This window comes from Aulonocara stuartgranti, assembly GCF_965226115.1.
Source record: "Aulonocara stuartgranti genome assembly, chromosome: 12".
Classification (NCBI taxonomy): Eukaryota; Metazoa; Chordata; class Actinopteri; order Cichliformes; family Cichlidae; genus Aulonocara; species Aulonocara stuartgranti.
This window is the reverse complement of record NC_138948.1, coordinates 27,949,098-27,973,214: the sequence shown is the minus strand read 5'-3', so window position 1 is coordinate 27,973,214 and position 24,117 is coordinate 27,949,098. Positions and strand designations below refer to the sequence as shown.

General features: G+C 41.0%; 1 protein-coding gene across 4 annotated transcripts in view; it reads right to left on the bottom strand.

The window, feature by feature from the left end:
• The window catches only part of ncor2 (nuclear receptor corepressor 2), a 91,811-nt gene that overhangs the window by 28,584 nt on the left and 39,110 nt on the right, over positions 1 to 24,117 (bottom strand). For all 4 annotated transcript variants that reach the window (XM_082555934.1, XM_082555935.1, XM_082555936.1 and 1 more), the window contains exons 7-17: positions 19,018 to 19,074; positions 17,192 to 17,244; positions 13,300 to 13,366; positions 12,094 to 12,266; positions 11,801 to 11,894; positions 8,555 to 8,733; positions 7,830 to 7,884; positions 7,639 to 7,737; positions 5,886 to 6,025; positions 3,320 to 3,480; positions 2,016 to 2,078 (exon numbers count right to left, since the gene is read on the bottom strand). In XM_082555934.1, the coding sequence (XP_082412060.1) occupies positions 2,016 to 2,078; positions 3,320 to 3,480; positions 5,886 to 6,025; positions 7,639 to 7,737; positions 7,830 to 7,884; positions 8,555 to 8,733; positions 11,801 to 11,894; positions 12,094 to 12,266; positions 13,300 to 13,366; positions 17,192 to 17,244; positions 19,018 to 19,074 (1,141 nt within the window). The remainder of the gene's footprint in view (positions 1 to 2,015; positions 2,079 to 3,319; positions 3,481 to 5,885; positions 6,026 to 7,638; positions 7,738 to 7,829; positions 7,885 to 8,554; positions 8,734 to 11,800; positions 11,895 to 12,093; positions 12,267 to 13,299; positions 13,367 to 17,191; positions 17,245 to 19,017; positions 19,075 to 24,117) is intronic.

The window sequence follows — 24,117 nt, the reverse complement described above, 5'->3', positions numbered from 1 at the left end:
CTTTTCATCTTGAATGTGACCTCTCTAGTTTATAACAACACACAGTGAGAGGAGAGAGAAAGTGAGTGGGGGAAAGAGGCGCTTGCCAAATCTTCCACAGCTCTTGCCAATCTGGGCTGTTGCCATCTTCCCAACCGAGAGACAGAACGAGAGAGAGTTGGAGCAACGGCGGAGGAGAAAGGGAGAAAAGATAATATGGCATTCTCTACCTGCTGCTCCTTTAAATGGGTTCTTCCAGCATGCAGAGCTGGGCCTATTATCCAGCTGCCTGGCTGCCCGCACCCAAGCGAAGCCTGGCAGATTAGCACACTTACATAAATGCTGGCCAAGACTGGTACGCACTCCAGCACACACAGGCATAGCCTTTGCTACACATTACTTGCATGTGCCCACATTCACGTAGGCGTAGGGTGGTGGGTTTAAGACAGAGTTACAAAGCCTGCTCATCTCTTGTTTGAGGTGCCAATCTTTGACTGGGGAAGACAAGGGCGATCCATCTCCAAGTGTGGCCATGCCATCCTCGAAGGCACTGCTGGCTGGCACTGCCACGCAGGAATGGTGAGGCCCAGCCAGACACTATAAATGCCATTATTCAGATCTGGTTAGCTCAAAGGGATAAACACATTAGCATCGGGACACCTAAACCTCTTTAAAACATATACATGTCAAGCACCTGCTGCGGAAAAGCACCTTGACAAGCTTATTCAAAACTAAAGCGCAACTGAGGAAATGGGAGGACGGAGGTTGTGATCTTGGAATGTCTGAATTCTTGGAAAGGGAATCCCTTTTGACAGGTGTGGGGGTTGTTGCTAGAACTGATGATAAAACGACCTCCTCCTCCTCAGCCCTTGGTACTGTAGCTGGGGTTCTGTGGTTACATAAGCCCTTCACAGAAGCACCGCTCCCACAGAGCTGCCAGGCTAATCCTCTTGGATGGAGTGCCCCACTAATCCTACAGCAGGAGAATGGAACTGAAGACATTAACCAGGATTACTACACAGGACCGTGTTCGAGCCAGGCTAGTGCCAGTTATCACAAAATAACCTCTTAACACACAAACCTGCACAAACACCCAAGTAGCAATTTGCAGGAGACGGGACACAAAGCACAAAGCAGGTGCAGACTAAATGGGATTTTAATATCACACTGGAGCTTCTGATAGTTGTTTGCAAGGCACCTCATCTGCTGTTCAAAACATTCAAAAACAGGCCTGCCAGTCGCACAAAGCACAATGACACATCACCTATAAATTACCACAAAGCAGCCGCCTTGTGAAACCCAGTGAATCATGTGCAGAAGACCTAGCACTACAAAGAGGTAGTTGATCAACTTTGCCCACTATTTTAGAAGTTATCGAAAAAGGATACATTTATTGTGAAGAGTAAAGAAAGATCTTTATATGCAATGTCACTGCCAACACACACACACTCACCTTTTCTTGCAATATGTAAACGTGTCTTTAAAGCATAGTAAACATTACTGCAGGTAAAGGGCTCATTGAATCAGCAAATGAGGGTAATGTACTGCATATTAAAAAAACGAAACCAAAAAAAAAAAAAAAAAAAAACAACTTTAAAAGCATACTCAGAGAGTGCAGGTGCAAGGAAAACTGACAGAATGTCAGTGACCTTTATGAATCAGCCAGTAATCTTCAGTGAGAGACAATAAACAGCCGCATTCGTTAATGACTGCCGTATTCGCAGGGGTTGGTTGATAAGGGGTAGACTTTACAGCCTCCTTGATAAAATACAGGCTTGCCTTGACCCAGAGACACAGGGAAACGGCTCCAAAAAGCAGCAGACTCCGTTCAGGCAGACTGACATACACATGCATAGACATAACCTAGCAGCACGTGGTGGTTGCTACCACACCAACAGGAAGTCACAGCCACATCACTTGTCTATGCTTTCGAACAGTGCTTGAAGCTGATAAGTATTCTTTGCGTTGACGAGTTTATTATAATACATAAAACATGCAATAAAGCTACTTCACATGAGAAAAGAAAGGTGTCTTACCTTTTTTGGCAGTTTCCATCTCTTCTTCAGTCCAGCGAGAGCTCTCATTCATTTCAAGATTGGCTGTTAAAATTTTTTTTTTAAAAAGACAAAAAAAAAAAAAAAAAGACAAAAAAGGAGAACCACCAAGTTAGAGAAGGCGGGAGGAGGTGGAGGGGGGAGTGGGGAGTTGTCACTATGTCTGTTAGGGAGTGACTGACGAGAAGAAAGACAGAGAGAAATTAAAGAAGAAAAAAAGAATAAGAGGGGGAGGGAGGCTTGAGTTGCTTGCTAGTGAAGCACTGCAGCATGGGTCGCTAGGGACTGTTTGTTTTAGATGGTGGAAGCAGGAAATCCAAGGAGAGAAGTCAGTTAATGATTATAGACATAACAACTGGCTTCTTTCGCTGCACAGGCCATAAGCCAGGCTGTCCCTGGCCTTCCATGACAGGACAGCGCAGCAGTAGTCTGTGCTCACGTGTCCTCTATATGGACCTGTGAAGGGCACATTGCGCCAGCTAGCACTTCTGCTAGCAAGGGAGCAAACAGTGGCAGGGGTGTGGCCGCTGACTGAGAGCCCCTACAGCCCGAGTCACCAGGGGATTCTTTGTGACTACACCTGCAGCATGTATGCACAAATGCTGAAACATCAAAAATGCCATCCTAGCCTGAAGCTAGTTTGTCTGTGTGTGCACAGCTTACACACCATCTGTTAGAACATGAAACAGAGCTAAGCAGGGGGACAGTGCTGACACACAGTCCTTTATTAATAGTTCATCTTTTGCCAATAGGATTTTGTGTGCGTACCTAATGCTGCCACATTTTACACCCATTACGATTTCTTTTTTTTATGGTGTTTGAGTGACAGTCAGGCAAAAGTAATGAGTTTAAGACTGAATAAGACAACACGAATAACAGACAAAGGATCAACAGTGCACTCTTGTGGTACGGGACCAAAGACCACAACTAGATCAAAGGTGACCAAACTCAGTGCTGAGTGATGATGGCAAATATTTATCTGTAAAGATTCTCTCTTGTTCAATTGCTGTTAACAAATGCACACAATTTATTCCTGCATGCCATCTTAATCTTTTACATCCAGTTAAAAATTATAGGGTTAATTTAGAATGATTTTGTAATAAAGTATGTCTTTACATCTGTATATAAGTCCAATAGCAATTTTATCATGCTGTTTACCTACATTGTTTTCTAAGGCTACAGAGTTCAGCGTGGCTTAAGTCATATGATAATTTGTTTTTTTTTAACACTGAAAGAAGAGAGAGGAGAAATCTGCACCAATTTGCTGCAATGCAAGAGATACTGACCGAGCTCATTGTTGAGTGGCGGTGCTGAGGTCTCCTCTGCTTCGCTGGTCATAGAGCGGGTTATACGGCCCTTGCGGCGTCCCTGGCTATTGGCTGTTCGTCGACCCTTGATAGCCACGGGAGGCTCTTTGTCCTCTGCATCTTCTCCAGAGGTGTCGTCCCTGTATTTGGAAAATGTCAACAGAGTCAGCAAGAGAATGCACCGGGTTGCTGAATGGTCGGGTCTATTAAACGGGACATTAATTTCTGGGCAGCACTGTGAGGCACTGATAATAGTCTTTTAAAGAAAAAAACAAAACAAAACAAAGGTAGGGTGGGGGGTATGATTCAACAGCATAATGGCTTCAGTCTGAAACTGAAATCAAGTGTTTTATTGCAGAAGAACAGACTACAAGCATGATCTGTGGTGAGTTTTGTGCAGGCAAAGTTCATCACAAAATGATGACTCAAGATTTAAAAAAAATGGTTCCAAATATTCATCAGGGATATAAATTTTATTTAATATTTATTGGGACTATAATAATTTCTGAAAAAAAAAAATGCAAATGATAGGATGCAAATATTGAACAAACAGGAGCTGTGACACATTTCAATACTACAACGCTAAAAAACAGCAGGACCAAGAAAAAGCATCTCACTGAAGTAACACTGGGAAATTGTGGTACATTATTCAATATGTGGACAGAGAAGCAGGTAAATGAAACTAATGGACTGTTTTCTGATATGCAAAAATAATGACCTTATATGCCTGATGCAATTACTTGCGTGGGTATACTGTCCCAATCCTGGACACGGACATGTTTGTCCAAATGAGGATGGGCTAGGGCTGTTCGATATAACGATACATATCGGATGACGATATAAAAACGTCTATCGTTTCATTTTACGCTATCGTTTGTTTCGTGGGTCGCAAAATAAACTGTTTACAACAATATTTTTTCATCGTTTTGATGGTCACTGCAGTGGCTATATTCATTTCTTAAAGTTCTCTCTTTCTCTTATATTTTATATAACCACACTACGGACGGACAAGCGCCTGTTTTTATGCGTTGTCGTTAGCAACAACGACGGTAACACCATCGCGTGTCCGCTTGTTTATGTTCCACATAAACCTTTCACAATAAAGCCAAAGATCCTGTTGAGAATCACGTGAAAGAGCAGATTATTTCCGGATGAGAAATAAAAAAAAAGAGTCGCCAGGTGCTAAAAAAATAAACCTTAGACTCAAACGTTAGAACAGGCTTTGCCCCGCACCACGCTGTGTAATAAATACTCAAAGTAAATAACAAAGAAAATGGCGGCCATTACAACTTATGTCTAAAAATGTATAGTTTCACGCATCTGTTAGAACACTTGACTACAGTTACATGACGCGCAGCTGGAAACACTTCCCGCAAGTCGAGCTGCCCGAGATTCACAGAATTTACAGAAAATATTACATTTTTGTGATTTATGTCGTTATCGGACGATAGATGTCTTATATCGGGATATGAGATTTTGGTCATATCACACAGCCCTAGGATGGGCAAAAATACCTCAGAATGAAACAAACTTCAAATCAAAAATTTGAACGTGTATGCAGACGCTGCTTTTTCCATTATTTTTATTTCCAGGATAATTTATTGAGTGTCTGCACAATGGCATGCCAGGAGACAGCCACTGAATTTGAACCTTCTGCTCCTCCATTCATCTTCCCCCAGCTCCATTAATCTTGCTGAGGGGAGCTGGTGGCACACTAAATATAGGCAAGCCAGCTGTGCCAGGGGTGACAGGCAGGCAGCGGGGTGTGCTGGGAGTCACGGAGTCCCCTGGCCTCGCCTCAGAGCAGGCGGGCACCCGGCAACGCTTCATCATCATCATCCTCCTGCAGTCTGACACATCTGCAAATATGACCTACCATTGCTTGAAACTGCTAGAGTGTACACTCTCAGCTGACAACATAATATAGTGCCTAAATACACACGCAGAGGGATGGATTTATCTAATAATTTTCAGGCAACAGAATGCAATGAAATTCCTACCGTTTCTGCCTCATTCAGTGGCACCGTGCCTAAAAACACCCCCTCCTTCAACACTGCACCCAGCTAGGTTAATTACACGGCTTATTTTCCTCACCAAAAACAACTCAGACTAACAAAATAAGCACAGAGTTTTAAAAATGAGACTTTGTGCTATTTGCAAAGGGATGAACGTAAACAGGAAAACAGCTGCTCTACTAGGGAGAGCAAATGGAAGCTCAAAATTGCTGTAGGTGGAAAGTCTGGCTGGAGGTGAGGGAGAAAGAGCTCAAGGGTTACAGAATGATTGCATTTCCAGATCAACTCCCAATAGCCAAAAATTACCCCAACTCCATTTCCTGCATCCTGACATGGAACAATTCGAAAAATTGCGACTTGGAGAAAAAGATCAAGTAAGAAAAATTACTCCAGCTGTATGGGTTCACCCACTCAACTCCATCTTTTCTTTGAGCTGTCAGTGTGCTCTCAAATTTAAAGCTCCCAGTGCTAAAAGCTTGCTTGGATAGTTTTGACTTCTTTTCTTTTTTTTTAAATTAATGGCAACTCACTTCATTCCATCTTCCTTGTCTTCAGTGTCATTTTTCTCTTCATCCCGCTCTGCCTCCTTCTCTTTCTCCTCCTTCTCCTTGTCTTCCTGGCTGTTCCGGTTCACTTGTTGTTGCTGCTGCTGCTGCTGCTGCTGACCGTGCTGTGAGGAAAAAACACAACAATGAGGTGCCGTATTACAAAGATAATCCCAAGTAGTTTGGCAAAAACAAACAACCCAAAAATCTCCTGCTTCAGTGTGCAAACGCAGAGGCATTCAGATTTTGTCAAAATCCTGTGCATCCTGCCCATCAGATTAATATAAAAAGAAGCAGTCGGTGGTTAACAGCTTTACTTGAGTAGGTTACTCCAGTATCTTTCTAGCATTACTAACCACAATTTATCTTCTCCGATTTCATGCATGTTCTGCTTGCTTCCAAACAGCGAATGACTTAGCAATTTTGGTGGCAGAACCCAAGTCTGAGACTTCCTAGCCGACGGTGTCAGGCTGGCCTTTGTGGTGGTGTTTTTTTCTTGTTTTTTTAAACATAGAATATGAAACCAAAAAAAAAAAAAAAGAAATTCCACTCTTCCTCATTTCTAAAACCTTGCTTTCTTTTATTGTTTTTTAAATGCATCTCACTTTACCTAAATGAAGATTTACGCAGCTTCAATTTTAGCATAGGCAAAACCAAAGAGGATGCGAAAGTTCCGAAATTACAGTAGCACATTTCTTGCTCCTGAAGCACCCAGAACCACTTCCTCAGCAGTTTCCTGCCTGTCTGGGCTTTTATGGTTAGAGTTCACAGCACTGACACGCAGCTCGACCTAAAACCATAAATACTGCTTAACAATGATCAGTCGGCTCTTCATCAAGAATTAAGATCTCATATTCTCTTTTTGAGGTATTTGCAGTATCATTCTGAGCAAATGCTCACCCAAACCATGTAAACAATGTGTATCTCTGTAATAGACATATTTTCAGTAGCTCCTGACAACCAAACAACAATTGGCAAAATCTTACTTAGCATTTGTTGTTAGGGAGGGAGAAGAGTAAATTTAAAAATGCACCTTTCACACAGAGAAGCTAATTCTTTTTTCTCCATTTGCACAGCATCCCTAATGTCCTCTCCCGCTCTGTGAAATTAATAATGATCTCAACACAACACTACAATACTTAGAAAAAGATTGGACTCTGTGAAGCTGGAAAGACATTAACATTTATATTAAGTCATTTCCTATTATATTTTCTCCTCTCCCCAAAAATAATCTGTTACCATTTGGAGCAATCCTGACGTATAGCAATGCACTTTCTGTTCCTCCTCTGCAGATACCTCCCTCTGTGACAGTGAGCTGTAAATGCTAGCTGCTAATCAAGAGATATGGTCGCAAAGTGCCTGGTAATGAGCAGTTTCTTCAGGAAAGATGACATAGTTTGCTCATAAACATACGAAAAGGTCGCCCTACATGTGCCATTTCATTAGTGCCACCATGAAGTTAGCACCTGCGGTTAGATACATTATAACAGAGTTCATTTGGAGCAGGAATAACGTCACCCTACTACAGAAAAATGGTTTAACATGGTGAGATGATGATTGTGTTTACAACAGACATTATCAGCCTCATTCTGAGTTGATTTTAAAGGGACTTAAGTCTTTCAGTGTGCCATATTTACACATAAAGTACCCCATGTGCTCTACACAAAAACAATCTTATCTCAACTCAATCACAATGCAGAGAATCTATCAGAAGTGTAAGCCTCAAAGATGAAAATACCTGGCTTCTTCCTCTGCGTCGGTAGTTCCTTCGCACAATGTTCTTGTAGTTCTCATTCTTTTTGGTCAGGTAGTAAAAGAGCACACACTCTGCCACCGTCTGAAACATGAAACAAATGTCATTTCTTATGCCTTGAAAAAAGGGAATGACACAAAAACAAAGGAGTGAAGAGGGAGAAAAAAAAAGTATACCTTTCTCTCTAGAAAAGACGCAATCAGACTGAAGTTTTTGGGGTGCTGGATGAACCTGTGGAAGCACAACAAAGGCAACAGAATGAATCCAAAATAATGGTAATTTCTGGAAAGTCACAAAATACCACGAAGAGAGTGCCTGGGGGTGGGATGACATCAGCAATCACACAGAAAGAAAATGAGAATTTATGACTCAGCTTACCTTAAAAAAAATAAAACAAAAAGAACAGAAAAAAGGAGAAAAACAAAAACCCTGCTTTAAATCTAAAATCTATTACATAAATAAATATTTCAATAAATAAATAAAACCGGTTACTTAGTATTTCTTTTAGATCAGAATTGTTAGAAGAAGAAGCTGAAGTTTATGTGGGGCCAAACTTTAAAGTTGACGATTTTACAGCACGGGTTTGATTTGGCTGCCTGAACCGCCTCTTCTCAATTCTCACGAAAGAGGAAGAGTCACTTCCTTACTAACAACTCCCTGACCCTTTCTCAGTCACACATGTTTCACAGGGAGTAAAAGACGCAGTTCGCCATGTTATATAAAAAGCAAATCTCAGGAAATTTTATGAACGTAAGAGCTGAACTGAAAGTTAATACAGCATCTGAAAACAGAATAAACCTGTAAAGATGAAGGAAAACCAACAGTCTGGTCATATGCTGTGCTGTGGGTGTCCAACAGCTTCTGTTTCTAGCAGTGTTATTATCAAAGGAAAGGAGCTTACTTCTCTCTGAACGTGTCCTTCTCTTGATCGCTCCACATATTCATAACCTGCCGGTCCTTGTACACCTTCATGGGATCACCCATCAACCCATTCATGTTGATGAATTTGATGCGTTGCTGCTCAGCGTCAAACAGCATAGGAGGGATGACTGCCAGCTGTCGCATTTGCTTCTCTGTGTTCTAGTGTCCACGCGTGCCACAAACCCACACAAGACAGAGAAATCAACATCCTGGAGTGAGGGGGCTGATCTCCAGAGAGACATACAGCCTAGTGCTAATACAGACATGCACTCTCTTAAAAAGTTGTGTGGTAGCACATGATGTTTGAAGCATTTGGAAAACAAGCACAGAATTTCAGTGTGATTTGGTGACTCAACAGGCTCTGTTATGCTAGGTCTAATAGCAGCTCTCCTTCACAGACTTGTTTCCCATCACTCAATTATTTGCAACGTAACAAAGAACCAAAACCTCAGGACTGGTTTGTAAATGAAAAGCACTGTCTTGTTGTCAGCTTTCCAAAGACTGAAGGTTTGCAGTCTAATCGACTGACAATAAGTAATCATGACACTGTCAGGAATAAGTACGAGCTTTTGTGCATATTTTTGTGTGTTAGAGTCCAGACTTCAGTTTAGTAGATGAAGCTTGTGATGAGGAGGAGGATGACGTTTTATCTATATGCCAGTCACGTTGTGTCTTTCCTTTGTGTTTTCACTTCTTTGGTGAGGGGGACCCTGTCTCAGATGATAAAACATAGGTGTGATCCTTCATATCGTGAGTCTGAAGGTGCAGACATTAATTAAAATTTGCATTCTTGGCACTTTTCTCCTCTACCTTTGGTGTACTTTGCATGTGACTGGTCTGTGATATTTTCAGTGACTATATTTTCAATTTGGAAAACACACTTTGAGAACTGAATTTCATTTCAACTGGAGTAATTATTAGCTTTTGTACTTTAAATGCCCCACAACACTTGAATGTCAAAATATTTTTAATACTAAAACTCTTCCCAAAACCTGTAAATCTCCAGGCAGTTACTTAGCTGTGATTTTGAAGTCCATGCTAAAGTTCCCCATTCTCTGCCTGAAGGTTTAGATTCATCGCAGAACAATTACACAGAGTGTAACGGGCAAGAACTATGATTACTGAAGCTAAGGCTATGGGTCAACTGTACAGATTACACAGCACATAAAGCAAAGAGAAAGGAGGTAAGACTACCAGTGAGAGAGCCAGTAGAAACTGCCAGAAACTCCTAAAGCCTTTGAGAGCATTCCAGCTGAAAGCAGCTGTGCTAGCTTCTGGGTTGTGGTGGCCTCAAAAGTATAGTTGGTCATTTTTTTAACCACTTAAGCCCCACGCCCCCGGTGCCGGGGCAAAAAGGAGGAGATCACATTTAATTGGTTATAACACAGGTGAGAAATGTAAGTCCAGACATGTGTGGTATCCACAGAAAGCTCTGAATCTCAGCAAAAATGTCATATAAACCATTTCTATAACCGCCAAACACACCGAAAACAAGCCATGATTAAACGAGCAGTTACGTAAATGCGCAGAAGTCTGCTAAACAAACAAAACCAAACAAGAATTTCTTCAGACTTCATGTATCAGGCTAAAGAAAGGCTGGTTATCTTCTAGATTGGTTGAAGTGATGTCAACGTGACATTGTTACTGTGATCCTGTTGGCTCAAACGGTTAAAAAGAGGGGCCAATCATGCAAATTGACCAAAGGAAACCAAAGTTACAGCCCCAGAGGCCAATCAAACGCTCTATGCGCACTGCAGAAAAGGGCCATTACCATGTAAATGTGTGGTTAATTCTTCAAAAATATTTTTAAAAAAAGCATTTTTAGGCCTGTTAATAAAATTAATTAATTTCTGCTCTTTAATACATAAAAAAAAATTCCAATGGTATGGTGTCCAATTGTGTGCCGAAAGTGGACATTTTTGTACAGCGTCTGGATATTCATGTATTGACAGTGCTGTAATTTTTCCACTGTTTCACTTTAGAAACATAAATTTTTGCACAGAGGATGTTTAAATGTTGGTTACTGAATTACTGGAATGAAATGTGAACTGAGGCATATTTTTGAAAGGGTTATATGCTAAGAAATGTAAAAAAAAAAAAAAAAAAAAAAAAAAATAGGCGAGGATTAAATCTACATTGTCATTCTGCTTAACTGCATTTATCCATGTGGCTAGAGACTGGTCACATACAAAGTACACCAAAGGTAGAGGAGAAAAGTGCCATGAAGGCAAATTTTTATTCATGCCTGCCAAAAAAGTGAAAATACAAAGAAAGACAGCGCGCCTGGCATCTGGATAAAGAGTCATCCTCTTCCTCACTACAAGCTTCATCTCCTGAACCGAAGTCAGGACTCTAAAGATGTATTTATTCCTGACAATGTTGCGATTATTTATTGTCAGTCGATTAGACATGCAACCCTCCAGTCACTGGAAAGCTGATGACAAGACTATCATAGCCGAAGCAAACCAAACATTTCCCACTGTAGTATTTTCACATTTAAATTCACCTAACAAAACACAAGTTGACTTATATTGAAGTCAGAGCAAATGCATTGTTTATGTCAGCAGCTCTGGCACTGCTCTGTCAGTGAATCGGTTTGAATTATGACAGAGAGTAAGGAAACAAGGAGGAACTGCTAGTGATCTGTTCAGATGAAGTGCTGCAGGCAACAGCACACCTCTGACTTCTTAGCAAGGTAACCAGCTTTCACTTTTACAGCAAGTTTTTGTTCAAAGACTCACGTTGTGTCTTTCAAAAAACAAACAAAACCAAAAAAAAAGATGATTGTTCAGCATGATGATGGGAAAGGCCAATTACTGACAGATTTTCTGGTCCTTTTTTCTCTTTGTACACCTATAACTGTGTGAGGTGCAGCATTAAACTGGTATCAATACTGCCACCAGTAACTGCAGGCGTCACCAAAAAAAAAAAAAAAAAAAAAAAGAGCAATAAAAAACATCCAAAGTGCAGTGAAGCTAAAATGCTACACATCAATATTTGGCCTGAGCTGCACTTACCTTTAAACCAGCAGCAATTAACATATAGACAATTTTTAAGCTCACAAACTTCACATATTTAATACGAAATAGGTGAACGCTCACATATACAGATTTACATATTAAGGCATAATCACATTTCTCCCAACTTGACTGGGAAGAACTTACAAATACAAGATGCACATGAAGACCAAGTCTAGGGGCTAAGCCACTTTAAGAGTAGAGCTTACCTCATGCTCTGATATTCCATCAATGATTTCAGAGACTTCATGTTCACTGCGAGCTGCAGATGAGGTCAGCCCACCCCCTCGCTGCCCAACACGGCTACAAAAAGAAAAAAAGAAGACCCGTTCATTCAAATCTACCCACACACTGCTGGCAGTGAGCTACCTACATCACATGATGAAACAAATCCACGTTAACGCTTTACAAGAGCAGCAGTAATAAGGCAACAAATCAAACTGATTGAGTCTGTTACATTAACAGTGTCTGTTGTGCCGGTAGGGAAAACAAATCATCCCACCTCTGCATTCGCTCCTGCAGCTCTCTTTGCTTGCGGATCTCTGGGAACTGTTTCTCGTAGTACTCCCGCACCTTGCTTTCCTTGGCTCTGCGCCGTGGGTTGTTTTCAATGCGCTCCACCTTCTTCTCCCAAGCCTCCATTAGCTGGTCATAGCGCTGGCAAAACTTCTGTTCCTGAAGGATCACAGAAACAAAACGAGCTCAGTCTAATGTGGATCTATTTAAATATGATCCTTACGCCATATTGGATTTGAACTAGGAGGAGTATTACGTTTGAGAAGATGCATTTCCTGAAGATTTGACAGGAAACCTTAAAACACACGGCAACCCTCAAAGAACAAAATGATTTTTCATATTACGTCTCCTGGGTGTATCCTACCATGCACCCCTGTGTGTTCAGAGGGGGCAAAGTGACGTGTTGGTATTCTACGAGGAGTCTAGCCTCGAGTCAAATCTCCGGCAGACGGCAGCCAACTGTTTTCCCAGCATCCTCACAGGCAGGCTGTAAAGCAGGCCATTAACCCTGGTGGAGACACGACCCTCGACGGGCTCATAAATTACAATGTAACGTCCCCCTTCACTTTGCCCACAAGGAGCTCCTCACTTTGAGAAGAGTGGACACCGTGACACTGATGAGGTGCTGCATTTGAACCATTTTTTTTTTCTTTCTTACATCAACTTACAATACAGAATATGCTGTGACAGAGTTCCTCTGGCACCAACTGAGAGATTAGATGCTACTTTCTCATCATATATTTTTTACTTTTGGATACACGCAAATGTCAGTAAAAAATAATGATTTCCTGTCAAGTCAGTTGATTTTACAATGGCTGCCTGGCTCTAGCATCAGAACTCACCCCATTGATCTCAGCTTTATTTATAGTCGTGCTCTTTAGCTCAGTCTTACTCAGGCCCTGGCAGGCTGGAGCATTGGGTAACCCTGTACACTGCTCATTACAGTGTACAGTGAATTCAAAATTATACTTTCAGATGACAACATGGGTTATTTTTTTGGTTGGTTTTGAGAGCAATTGTTTCCCAGGAGCACAGTGCAAGTACCAACAGCAGATCATACCCACAACCTTTTTTTTTTTTGTATGCCTAAAATGGCCACGCACTTCAAGGAGCAGCTGGCCCACTTTCATACTAGTCATCTGTCACGGGCTAAGGCCAGCAGAGAGTCAAAAATGTGAAGTTCTATACTTACCCACTGCTTACGAGCATGATTTCTCCTTTTGAAGTATAAGATGAGCTTCTTCCTCATCGCCTGGTTTCTAAGAGGAGAAAACAGAGGGCAGAAGGATGGGAATAAAAGAATAAGGTGAGAACATGTGAGGGGGATCCAATCATTGTCAGACACTGCTCTGGCTTTCATCATATTTCTCTCACATAATGGAGCCAAGCCTATGATGTCCTCAAGATCCTCAGGTACATTTTCTATTATTTCAGGAGCTTCTGTGCGGCACTTCTTTTCTCAATACAAAAATAACCACATAAACACACACTCTCTCTCAGACTCTCACACACTCACATAAACACAAACAATGCCTGTCCTTGTATGCCACCGCTCGATAAACTCAAACTTGCTTCTGGGTGGAAAGGACAGCGAGGGGAGCCAAACTTATAAAACTTGTCTGTGCTGGGAACAGCCAGCCACAGAGCTTCAAATAAAGGTCAGGGCCAGTAATCTCCTTAGGCAGCCACTCAGTTTGTCTCTTTCTTTGCTGCAAGACAGAGTTTTATTCCTGACACTTAATCTGTCACTTGTAAGGTCACGTTCCCCACTGATTAATGTAATCTTATTCTACATTAGTCACTTCAGCTGAGCCGCAGGGTCCTTCAGGTCATGGACAAGGACGGAAAACTAGGAAGTGGGCTAACAGGGGTGTATGACTCTTGTGAAAATTTAAAGATAGCACGATAGCATTCAGTAAGCAGAGATATAAATGCTGACGATGGCCCTGCTCGCATTCCCAACTTTTTATCTGTAGTACCAAAACCAAGTCAGATCTACAGAGCCTCAACCCCCAACCTACAAAAACACTCCCACGCACACACACATACAAACACAGACACATGTTGAGCTGTGGCATTGCAGCAGGGTTGAGGAAAGATAAAAGCTGCCAAATCCAGCTAGATAGTGTAGATGTCCACACAGTGTGGCCTATAATGGATGAGAACTAACTCACTATGGCAAAAACAGGACTGATAGATTAAGCTCTTTAAGGACAGAGATGGCTTTGTCCTCTAGACACCAGATGGCAAAGGGAAAGATTAGCAGCCCTGAACACTTACAAAAGGTTTCCTTTGTCCTGCTGTAAGCCGGTGCCATTTCTGAGATATTGGAGAACACTGTAATTTGGCATTATACCTCTAAAACATGACGGCTGAAAGACGCATTATATGCAAAATTGTGACAGATGTTCTACAGTGGTGCCACCACACTAAAAAAAAAAAAACCAAAAAACTTTTCAAACCTCATAATTAGAATTTGCCGTTACAGTAAACTGCATACAAAAAGGATATCTGTAAATGTCCTTTGTGACACTACTACTACTGTGTGATGATACACTGAGATGATGAACTAGGATGGAGACAGAGCTCCACAGAGATACTACTAGTCGCCTATCCCAACATGAATACCAAGGTTATCAAACCAGTTAACAAAACAAAGGAGTCAATTGTGCAGGCTCAAAGCGACACACTGGTATTTAATAACATAAACACGAAGAGAGTGAAGACAGTTTTCAGTTAATTGCTTTGAGGCAATAATACTGATCAAACGATGAAGGGATCAAAAGGGGTGAAGACAGCAGTGTGCGGGTAAGAGGTCAGACACATCTTGTGGTGCGCCACTGCCCAAACTACAGTGCCAACGGTGCAGGCGAGCCACTACACCCTCCCAGAGTCGTTTGATGTGTCTCACTGTGAATTACAGTCCTTAAAAGATTACAGATAGACATAAGCTATATTGACAGACATGGCAGTGCCACACAGGATTGTATACTTTCTGCTCCTCTCTTATTCCAGTAGGCATTTTTTTGTGTTTGCTTGTCTTTTTAACCCCTTAGCCTCCCTATTGTTACACACATTAATTCCATCAAGTCTCACTACTTAGCTTATCTCACATCCCCCTCTGAAATGTCATTGTTTGTAGTCTGCCAGTGGGTAAAGGATAGTTGAAATATGGGATGTGGTGGAAAGCAGCTAGTTTCTCACACTGAGGCAATATAAAACCAATGCAGGGATTAATGGCTGCTAAGGTTACCAAGTTTCAATCGTTGGAATTATAATAAAAACAAAAACAAAGGCTAAGTTAACAGAATATAACAGGAATTGCCTTGTGTGGACCTCATTTACATTATGTAGGTGTTGTTGCTCTTAACGTTTTACTATCATGGTTTCAAATTCCTTGTATACACTGATTACACATCAATCAGTCGCAACATTAAAACTAGCTCCTGAGTCTTCTGCACCTCTTCCTTGTGCTGCTGAAGCAGTTCTGACCTGCCAAGGAGGATGACTCCCCAGGACTTTAGCAGCAGATCCTTAATATCCGATAAGTTGCAAAGGAGACCCTTTGCAGTGAGATCAGCAGGGTGAAATATTAACCAGTTAGCAGCTGGTAAGGCAACAACTACAACAACAAGACAGAGAACACTATGATTTAAGTTGTGTGTTATGTTTCATAATAATATATCTGGAAAGGAGAAGTATGAATTGACACTACATCCATGGTTTAAAGCACTCAATTTGAACATAATTTGAACAAAAAAAACTAACTATTTTCTTTATATGTTACCAAGTATAAAGGGAGTCATTAACCCTTAACAGATGTCTCTACCAGCAAACTGCAGGTCCTGGTGCCACTGATGATGGTTTCCAAAAGCTTGAATAACAAATCCTTTGTGCCTACATTACCAGTATATGCCAGTCAACACCAAAAGACAGGAACCAGTCAACCATAGCAACTTATATTCCTCCGCTTTGGTCTCTGTGGCCTTTTGACTTTCTTGTAATCCGGATTCAGCTTCATAATATTTCTCAGTACATTGTGTCGCTGTGTGTGGTTACGACAGGCTGCAAGCTGACAGGAAATGCAAGCAAATGTTTTTACATCTCTCTTGACAAGTGAATTTGCACTGCATTTCCTCCCTACCATAAAACTGACTTTTGTTCTTTGTTTTTGTTTTTTTTAAACACAGGTTTCTGCCAGAGGGCTGTGTATGGTTAGTTTTGATTCAAGAAGATCAACTTCTTGAATCAAAACCAACCATACACTTAGGTAGGTCAAAGGTTTGTGCTGTGCTAGAAGCAAGACTATCGGTCCCTGTTTCTTAAAGTGCAGACACACAGAGACACAAAAAAGGGATATTAGGTAATTAGAACAATGTATATATTTTTCTGGTCTGAAAGCATCTAATGTTTTGGTAGGTTAAAGCAAAATCCAGTTTTCCCAGATGAACACTGTTTTCACCAGATCTTCTTCAAATCTCTTCGCTAATTTGGGAAAAAGTGGCCCTAAACATCCACATGATGTAAAAGAAATCTTTATTTAGAAGAGAACACCCTGCACTGTTGAAGGATCCAGTTCTGACACCGATGTTCACCATTTAGGACAGAGGTCAACAGCAGCAGTTCTTCAATCCCATGTGCATCAACACACACTGACTACCAATGACCTTATCGCTAATTCACCAGTTTTTGAACCACTTTCAGTGGTCGGTCTTTGCCAAAATCACTTGGATCTTTAAAGCTGCCTTTTTCTCCTCCATCTTTGTGTTCACTCGCAGCTTAATTTATTCTATTGCTTGACAGGTGCGATTGTAAAAAAAGACACAAAAACCACAACACTGACACAAAAAACTTAATCTGTCAGTGGGTTTAGCGCTTTGGCTAAATCGGTGTACATCTTTAAATACATCCGTTTGTAATTAATTTATATAAAAACATGTCCATCAAGAGCTCTAAAGTGACATTTATCCCACAGGAGGTCCCATGTCAGTTAACATATTCAATACGTTACACCTGTATTTTAGTGTTTGTGTATAAAAGACTTAGTGATAAGAGTGTGTAGGCATATATAATGACAAACTCACATTTTGATGTTTTCATGGTACTGCTTGGTATCAGATGGCTGGTTGTACAGAGGCTGGATTGGAGGGAAAAAAAGCTGATGAACAGAAAGCCATTTTTTTCCAACTGTATAACAGATAAAACAAAGGTCATATGTCACTTTTCCTTCCAACATGTCATGAATATGACTCTCACCTTACAGCAAAAAAATAAATAAATAAAATAAAATAAAATATGACCTTAAACCACAGGGTTTTTCCTGAGGTTACTGCTCAAAAATAAAATGTCCAAAATAAATATAGTATTTCTCTGCATACACTCTGGATAAACAATCTTAGTATCAAAACAAAGCTAAAATTGTGAGACCTTATCAGAGGTGTAAATACAGGTGTCAAAGTAACTGAGGATGGAAGAAAAAAATCTATATATATATTTTTAAGAAAATATGAAAAAAAAGACCTTTGAAAATATGCTGCAGTATACAAAACTCCAGAAAATCATGAATCACCATATGGATATTATGCACACATAATATCCATATGGTGAAAGTTGCAATAGCTGCAATGCTGCGGAGTGAAACTGAGAAAAGTTGCAGAGGTTTTAGTGAAGACATAGCCAGGCGTATTGCAATTTGGCACAGTGAGTGAAAATTGAAATTTCTTAGGTATTAACAGCATTAACTTTCTTTACATGCCTAAAGATTTCTTGTATTTGAATATTTTCTGACGAATTGCCCACATACATGTGCATAATGGGCCTTCCATGAATGTAATGGATAATCTGTGGGCCTGAAAATTCTGAGGGGCAGTAACTTTGGCTTCTATTGGCCGATTTGCATGACTGACCCCTCCTTTTAATCATTTGAGCCAGTAGGATCACAGTAACTTTCACAACGTTTACATCAACCCCACCAACCAGAAATTGCAGGGCGAGAAATACAAGTGAATGCAAAAAGCACAACACTTACCATTGTTAAATTCAATCGCTGTAACTGTCGGAAAATGGCAACGTTTTGGCAGGAAAGGGTCTGAGGCATTGTGGGAGATTTTCAGGAAATGAGAGATAGCCACGACTTTTAAAGTTTTGGTATAAAAAAAAAAAGCAAAGGTAAGGCTGAATTCATGTTACAGTTTTTAAAAGTGAAATATAATTTCGGTCTTCTTTTGTTGCTGGTTCAGTGAATTTTGCTCAGCGCGTGATGAAAGTTGCAGTTTTGGGATCTATGCAATATCAGCTTTTAGAAATTTATTATTTAAGGGTTTCAAGAGGTTAGCAAGACTGATACAAAGCTGTGACTGACAGAAGACCGATAACATGATATAATTCAATCCAGCGAACTCACTCATAAAACAAATAAACTAGGGATAGTATTTTGCGTGGGCTCTTGAATAGGCTCATTAAAAAATAAAAAAAAATTAAAAAAAAAAAACTTAAAAAGCCAAGTGGACACACTCAGTGTGCTACTATGCATGTGGGAGTAAGATGTATGGACAGCCAGATGGCCACACATAGTATATCAGGATGTAGATGAAGAAAAACACAGTAGTCTGGAAATGTATAAAGGAGCAGAAGTACTCATTTCAGTACGACTGCTAGAACAAGCAACATGCGAGTCATTTTATTTAAAATTAAATATTTAACATACCACCTAATGGAGCTTTAAGATAGCACACAAATGTTTTCACTTCATTATTTTTAACCTAAGAACTTGGTCATGATGTGATCAGGCTTGTTCCTCTCCCCTAAGCATCCTTTGTCCCTCTAATGTGACCTTGTGAAAAAACACGGGGGGTGGAGGAAAGGGAAATGCTAAAACTGACTTGTGAGATAAAGTAAAGTCTCTACTCACCAGCTCTACCCTGGGTCCCAGTCCCTCCAGTATCCTGTGAGCTTCTTCTGCCTTTTTCTAGTGAGCAAAGATAAACACAAGTAGAACATTAGCCGGCCGCCTGCACCTCTGCCATCACCACGGCAACGCAATGAACATGCTAACTTGATCACTAAGGCTACACCACTTCTTGCCGGCTGGATGGAGAGATGGATGCGTTGACTATTATTAGAGCTTTTAACTGAAGCTGGGCCGCAGCTCCTTGCCTCAGCACCCTCTCCCCTTTCTCTCTCTCTCTCGCTCAGATAAAAAATAAAAGATTACTCACCACCCCTGAGCAGAGAGGTAAGAGAGGAAGAGCAGGCGGGCAGGAAAGCAAGTGGGAGTGGAACAAAAAATGAGTGGGAGAGAAAGAGCAGAAAAAAAGAAGAGAAAAAAAACACAAGGAACAAGGAGGGGTGGGGGCTACAAGGCTTTGGTACTTATCTAATAAGAGACATCTGATGAAAGACAGAGAAAGCTCCGAGCTACCTACAGCCATCAACCCCTTAAAAAACAAAATTCCTGGTCCAGGGACCATAAAACAAGAGGAGGGGTTTTGGGGCATGAAGCTGGGCAGTTAAAAAAAGAAGGGAAAAAAAGGAGGGGGGGGGAGAGACGACAAAAAACAAACAAACAAACAAACAAAAAAAACCCACACACCCCCATCTCGGGGTGACCTCTCTGCTGCTCTGCTCCTCCATACATTTATATTTAGCTCCCTCCACTAGACAAATGTTGAAAGCAGTGGCCCAGACTGCTCCTCTCAGTGCTTTTTCATGCTTTTCTTTATTCCACTATGTAAGCCTAATTAAACAGCCCCTCCTTGGTGGCACGCTGCACACTCCGTTTCACATCTCAGTTCATTTTCCTCAATGATCAGTCTAAACTGCCTGGGCTTCAGCTCTTTTTCCACTAGTACTACCTCAACGCGACTTGAAGTGGTACAACCCGTCTCGACTTGTTTTCCATTACAATCGAGTACCGCCTAAGGTGGCGCGGGGTCTTTATAGCGACGCGTCCGAACGTCTCGTGACGTCATTTGTATGCGACAAGAACACGACAACTAGGGCGGCCTGCGGCATTTTTCAGACTCGTGTCCACCGTGTTGTTTCCGTGTAGCCATTTCCCTTGTCGCCTGGTTTTAAAACCGGCGGTTTCAATTTTCGTGAAGCAGAAGCTCTAATGACTCATCGTGTGATGCCTCTGACTAGCCAATTGGTGGCACACAGTTTTTCGATGTCATATTTTCCAGTCGCCCTGGATCGCTTGGAACCGCGGTCAAGTAGGTACCCAAAAAAAGCATATATGGTATCAGGTGTTATCACGTAATGGAAAACCCTAAGTAGGTACTAATGGGAAAGGGCTATTACAGACAGGATTGGCAGTATAAAACAAAGAAGGGTGGTGGATGGAGAGGAGCATGTGGGAGAAATGGGTGGGTGTGTGATGGAGCCTACACGCTTCACCTCCCATCATGTTTCTTCACTGTAGAGGTAGCAAAGGAGGTGTTTGGGGACCTTCTCCTAAGTTTATACAAGACTCATGCAAACAGACTTGAAAGTGAGACCCCAGAGAAGCTCAGCACAGCTCAGCTTCAGTCAACACAGACTGACAAGTAGGTCACCTGAGAGGGAATCCAAATGACACAGGTCCTACCTTTAAAACTACCGTGCATTTCCCCTTACTATGAATGCAAGCAGAAGCACTGATGCTTTACATATGCACAGCATACATATCTTTCAAATGCAAATACTGTATCGGGATGTTATTATTCTTCCTTCAGTCTGATTAGAGTTTTTCCTCATTCCTGTTGCTCGTCACCAGTGAGTAGGTGTAACAGGCTGCAGAGTGTTGCCTCAGAGAGCTTGCTCACTACAGAAGCAGTTAATGAGCAGCAATTATTAAAAGCAGCCTTTCATCCTCAGGGGAATTGGGAGACTCGAGGATTTATATTCATTTCCTGGCTGTGACACTTTAAGCGAATTTGAGAACAAGACTGCATGATTTCTGACCTCAAACCGCTTGAAACACACATTCAGATGAAAATACTTGAAATGGCATGTTCAGAGATAAAGAGTGAGGAGGGGAAGCAGACAAGACTATTCTGCTTATTTCATGAGGGAGGGACGATGCTTTTAATAACTGCTCTCTCGATCCATGTCTACCACAGATAGCCCATCACACAACCGAAGCGGAGAAGCTGGTTCCATTATTTCAATCACACTCCCCTGTGGTAGCACACTGGACATAAGGGCTGCGCAGTTGTAAATCAACTATTTTCTCCAGCAGGTCATTGCTTAGGCTGCCGCCCCCGCGACCCGGCCCCGGACAAAGCGGATGAAGATGGATGGATGGATGGATGTCATAAGCTCAAACTAAAACTACAATAGTGTGGTTTTTTGTTTGTTTTTTTGTTTTTTTTTTTGGGGGGGGGGGGGGGTGTAATGTGACTACAATCACAAAACCTGTGAAACTCCCATAAGGGGGGGGGGGGGGGGGGGGGATAAATAAAAAAAACAGGTACGAAAAGATAAAGCCTAGAGGGCAAACTTAACACAGAATAATGAAAGAATTTAGCATAGCTCAATGCAAGTTTCACAAGCCAGTGTAACACAGGATCTTTTTTCCTGTTGTGTTTTGTGTCTGTGTTCTAAATATGAGAAGAGTGAAACCGAGCTGAGCCTTCCCCAGAGTTGGGGGGCTGTCAGCAGAAATGAGGCTGTAACCCTGAATGAGAAAGCTGAGCAGAGTGTAGCAGGAACAAATGACAACACAAAGACATGAGCTCAAAAGGGTACACGGAGGCTGAAGTAATAATAGACAGATGCTTAAATACACACCTGTGTGTGGCGACATGTTAAAATACATACTCAAGGTGGTGTTCAGCACACACCTACCAGTGATTATTTTTGTTTGAAATTGGGTATAGCACCAAAGCTGAGGGACATAAAGGATGCAAGTTATTTTGCAACCTCTAAAAAAAAAAAAAAAGCAAACATTTGAGGATATATCATTTGCTTTTAAAAAAAAAAATAAAAAATTTCGAGTGCGCAAGCTCTAACCTCCACAGCTCTGTGTGCTTTGAGCTTGAGTGCATTAATACACACACACACACACACGCGCGCGCACGCGCGCGCACCAGGAGCCGTTGAGTCAGATGTTGCCAGGCGTAAATGATTTCTATCTAGAACAGGCCATTTACTGTTAACTGTTGTCTGCAAAAAAAGATGGGGCTGTACAAGTTATTCTAAGATTTCCTGGCGTTTCTAGAAGCAACCGTACACCTTCAAGTGTATTATCACCTCATTCACATGTAGTATTTAAAACCAAGCCAGAAAAAACTGTTTTCTCTCAGCATGATATCTTTACTGCCTCAGATCACAATACCTGGATTCATTTAATATCTTACTGTATTATGTTAAATTTCACTTTTCTAAGATCATCATCTTTATATTTTAATTATTATCTTGAATAAAAGTGAAATTCTCTTTTGAGAAAAAAGTTGAAATGTGGAGATTCCAGTTTCAAGACCCTCTAAACAATGCCTTGTGTAGTTGAGTTCATGAAATCTTACATCATTTTCCGTTTTAGTTACAAGGAAATTTCTCTTTTAGCACATAAACACAGTATAAAGACACTGAAAAGATGGTGCAGAAAGCTGCACCTGGCCAGAAGGGAAATAAGCCAGAAATAAAAATTTGGCTTGATTTGTAAAATATGAAATAGCAAGAATATCAATGGTTACACCCTTGTGCAATAAAAAGGATGCGTGTTGTATCACAAGATAAGACAGCTGTCCAATCTGTTTTACTAAATCATCAACACCAGGCATTTTGTAGAGGGTATAGAAGCTGTCTGGAATCTCTACATTTTAGCTAAAATAGTATTTTGACTTCAATCGCAAAATTTTGACTTTATTCTCAAAACATAGAATAATTTCTTAATATGGCCCTAAGACTCCTTCATAGAGAAGGAGAACAAATAGAAATAAATTTAAAAAGAAAAAAAAAAGCTCTTTTTTTTTTTTTATAGAAAGGGAGGGTGAAGCAAAAGCAAGTTGGAGGGTCGGCAGTAGGCCAAAGTACACCAAGTCAGTGAGAGGGAAGTGGGAAGTGTTACAGAGGTAACGCTACAAGTCAGCGATTTGTACACATCCAGATAACTCTTAAGCAATGTCCTGCTATTTCGCAGAAATGCTTTGAGTCGGCTGTGCCTGATGACAGTAATAGTTGTGAAGGACAACCCCAGCTCTCCTAAAAGGGCTTTTAATGCCATTTGTGGCCATGAACTAGCAGAAAATGATTGTTCTCTAAAAACCAAGCTTCTGCACAAAAACAAAACCTGAAGGCAAACAAATGACGCAAAAATGTTCTGCTCTGCAGCCAGATCCAGGACACACAATACCAAGATTTGTCGGTTTTTTGTGTAACGGTCCAACATACCGCCTTTAGCCAAAGGCAAGGACATAAAACGTAGCTGTAAAAGACATGGGCTACGACCAACACGTCACTTTGTGCTACTGGAGCCTCCATACACGGACTCTGAATAACACAGAGAATGGATGACCCTACACTGACATGCCCATGATGATTCAAAACAAGCAAAGATGGGGGGGGGGGGGGGAGAGTGTCCCTGAACTGAGTTTTTTGTTTTGTTTTGAATGACATTTAATCAGGGTTAAAATTTACACCTTTACGATCAATTCTTCATTTTTGGTGCCTTGAATGTGCCAGAAATGTTGACAATATTGAAATTTGCTTTGTTAGCAAACAATTAGTTGTTTACCTGTTCCTAAATCCAGCTTCTTTTCCTGAATCTGGGGGCACAGTGAAATGAAAGGAGGACTTCCCTTCTTAAAATGCCACTTTATTAAAAAATAAATAAATAATAATTAAAAAAAATGGAGGTGCAAACCTCCTTCCAACCACTAGAGGGACCGAGAGCACAGAGAATCACTTCAAATATAGACTTCTGTACACAACATTCTCTGCAGCACATAATTATTGCCTTGATTTGGACTTTTTAAATAAATAAATAAGACTGGCCACATTTTCTAATGAATTTTTTTATTTTTGCTTC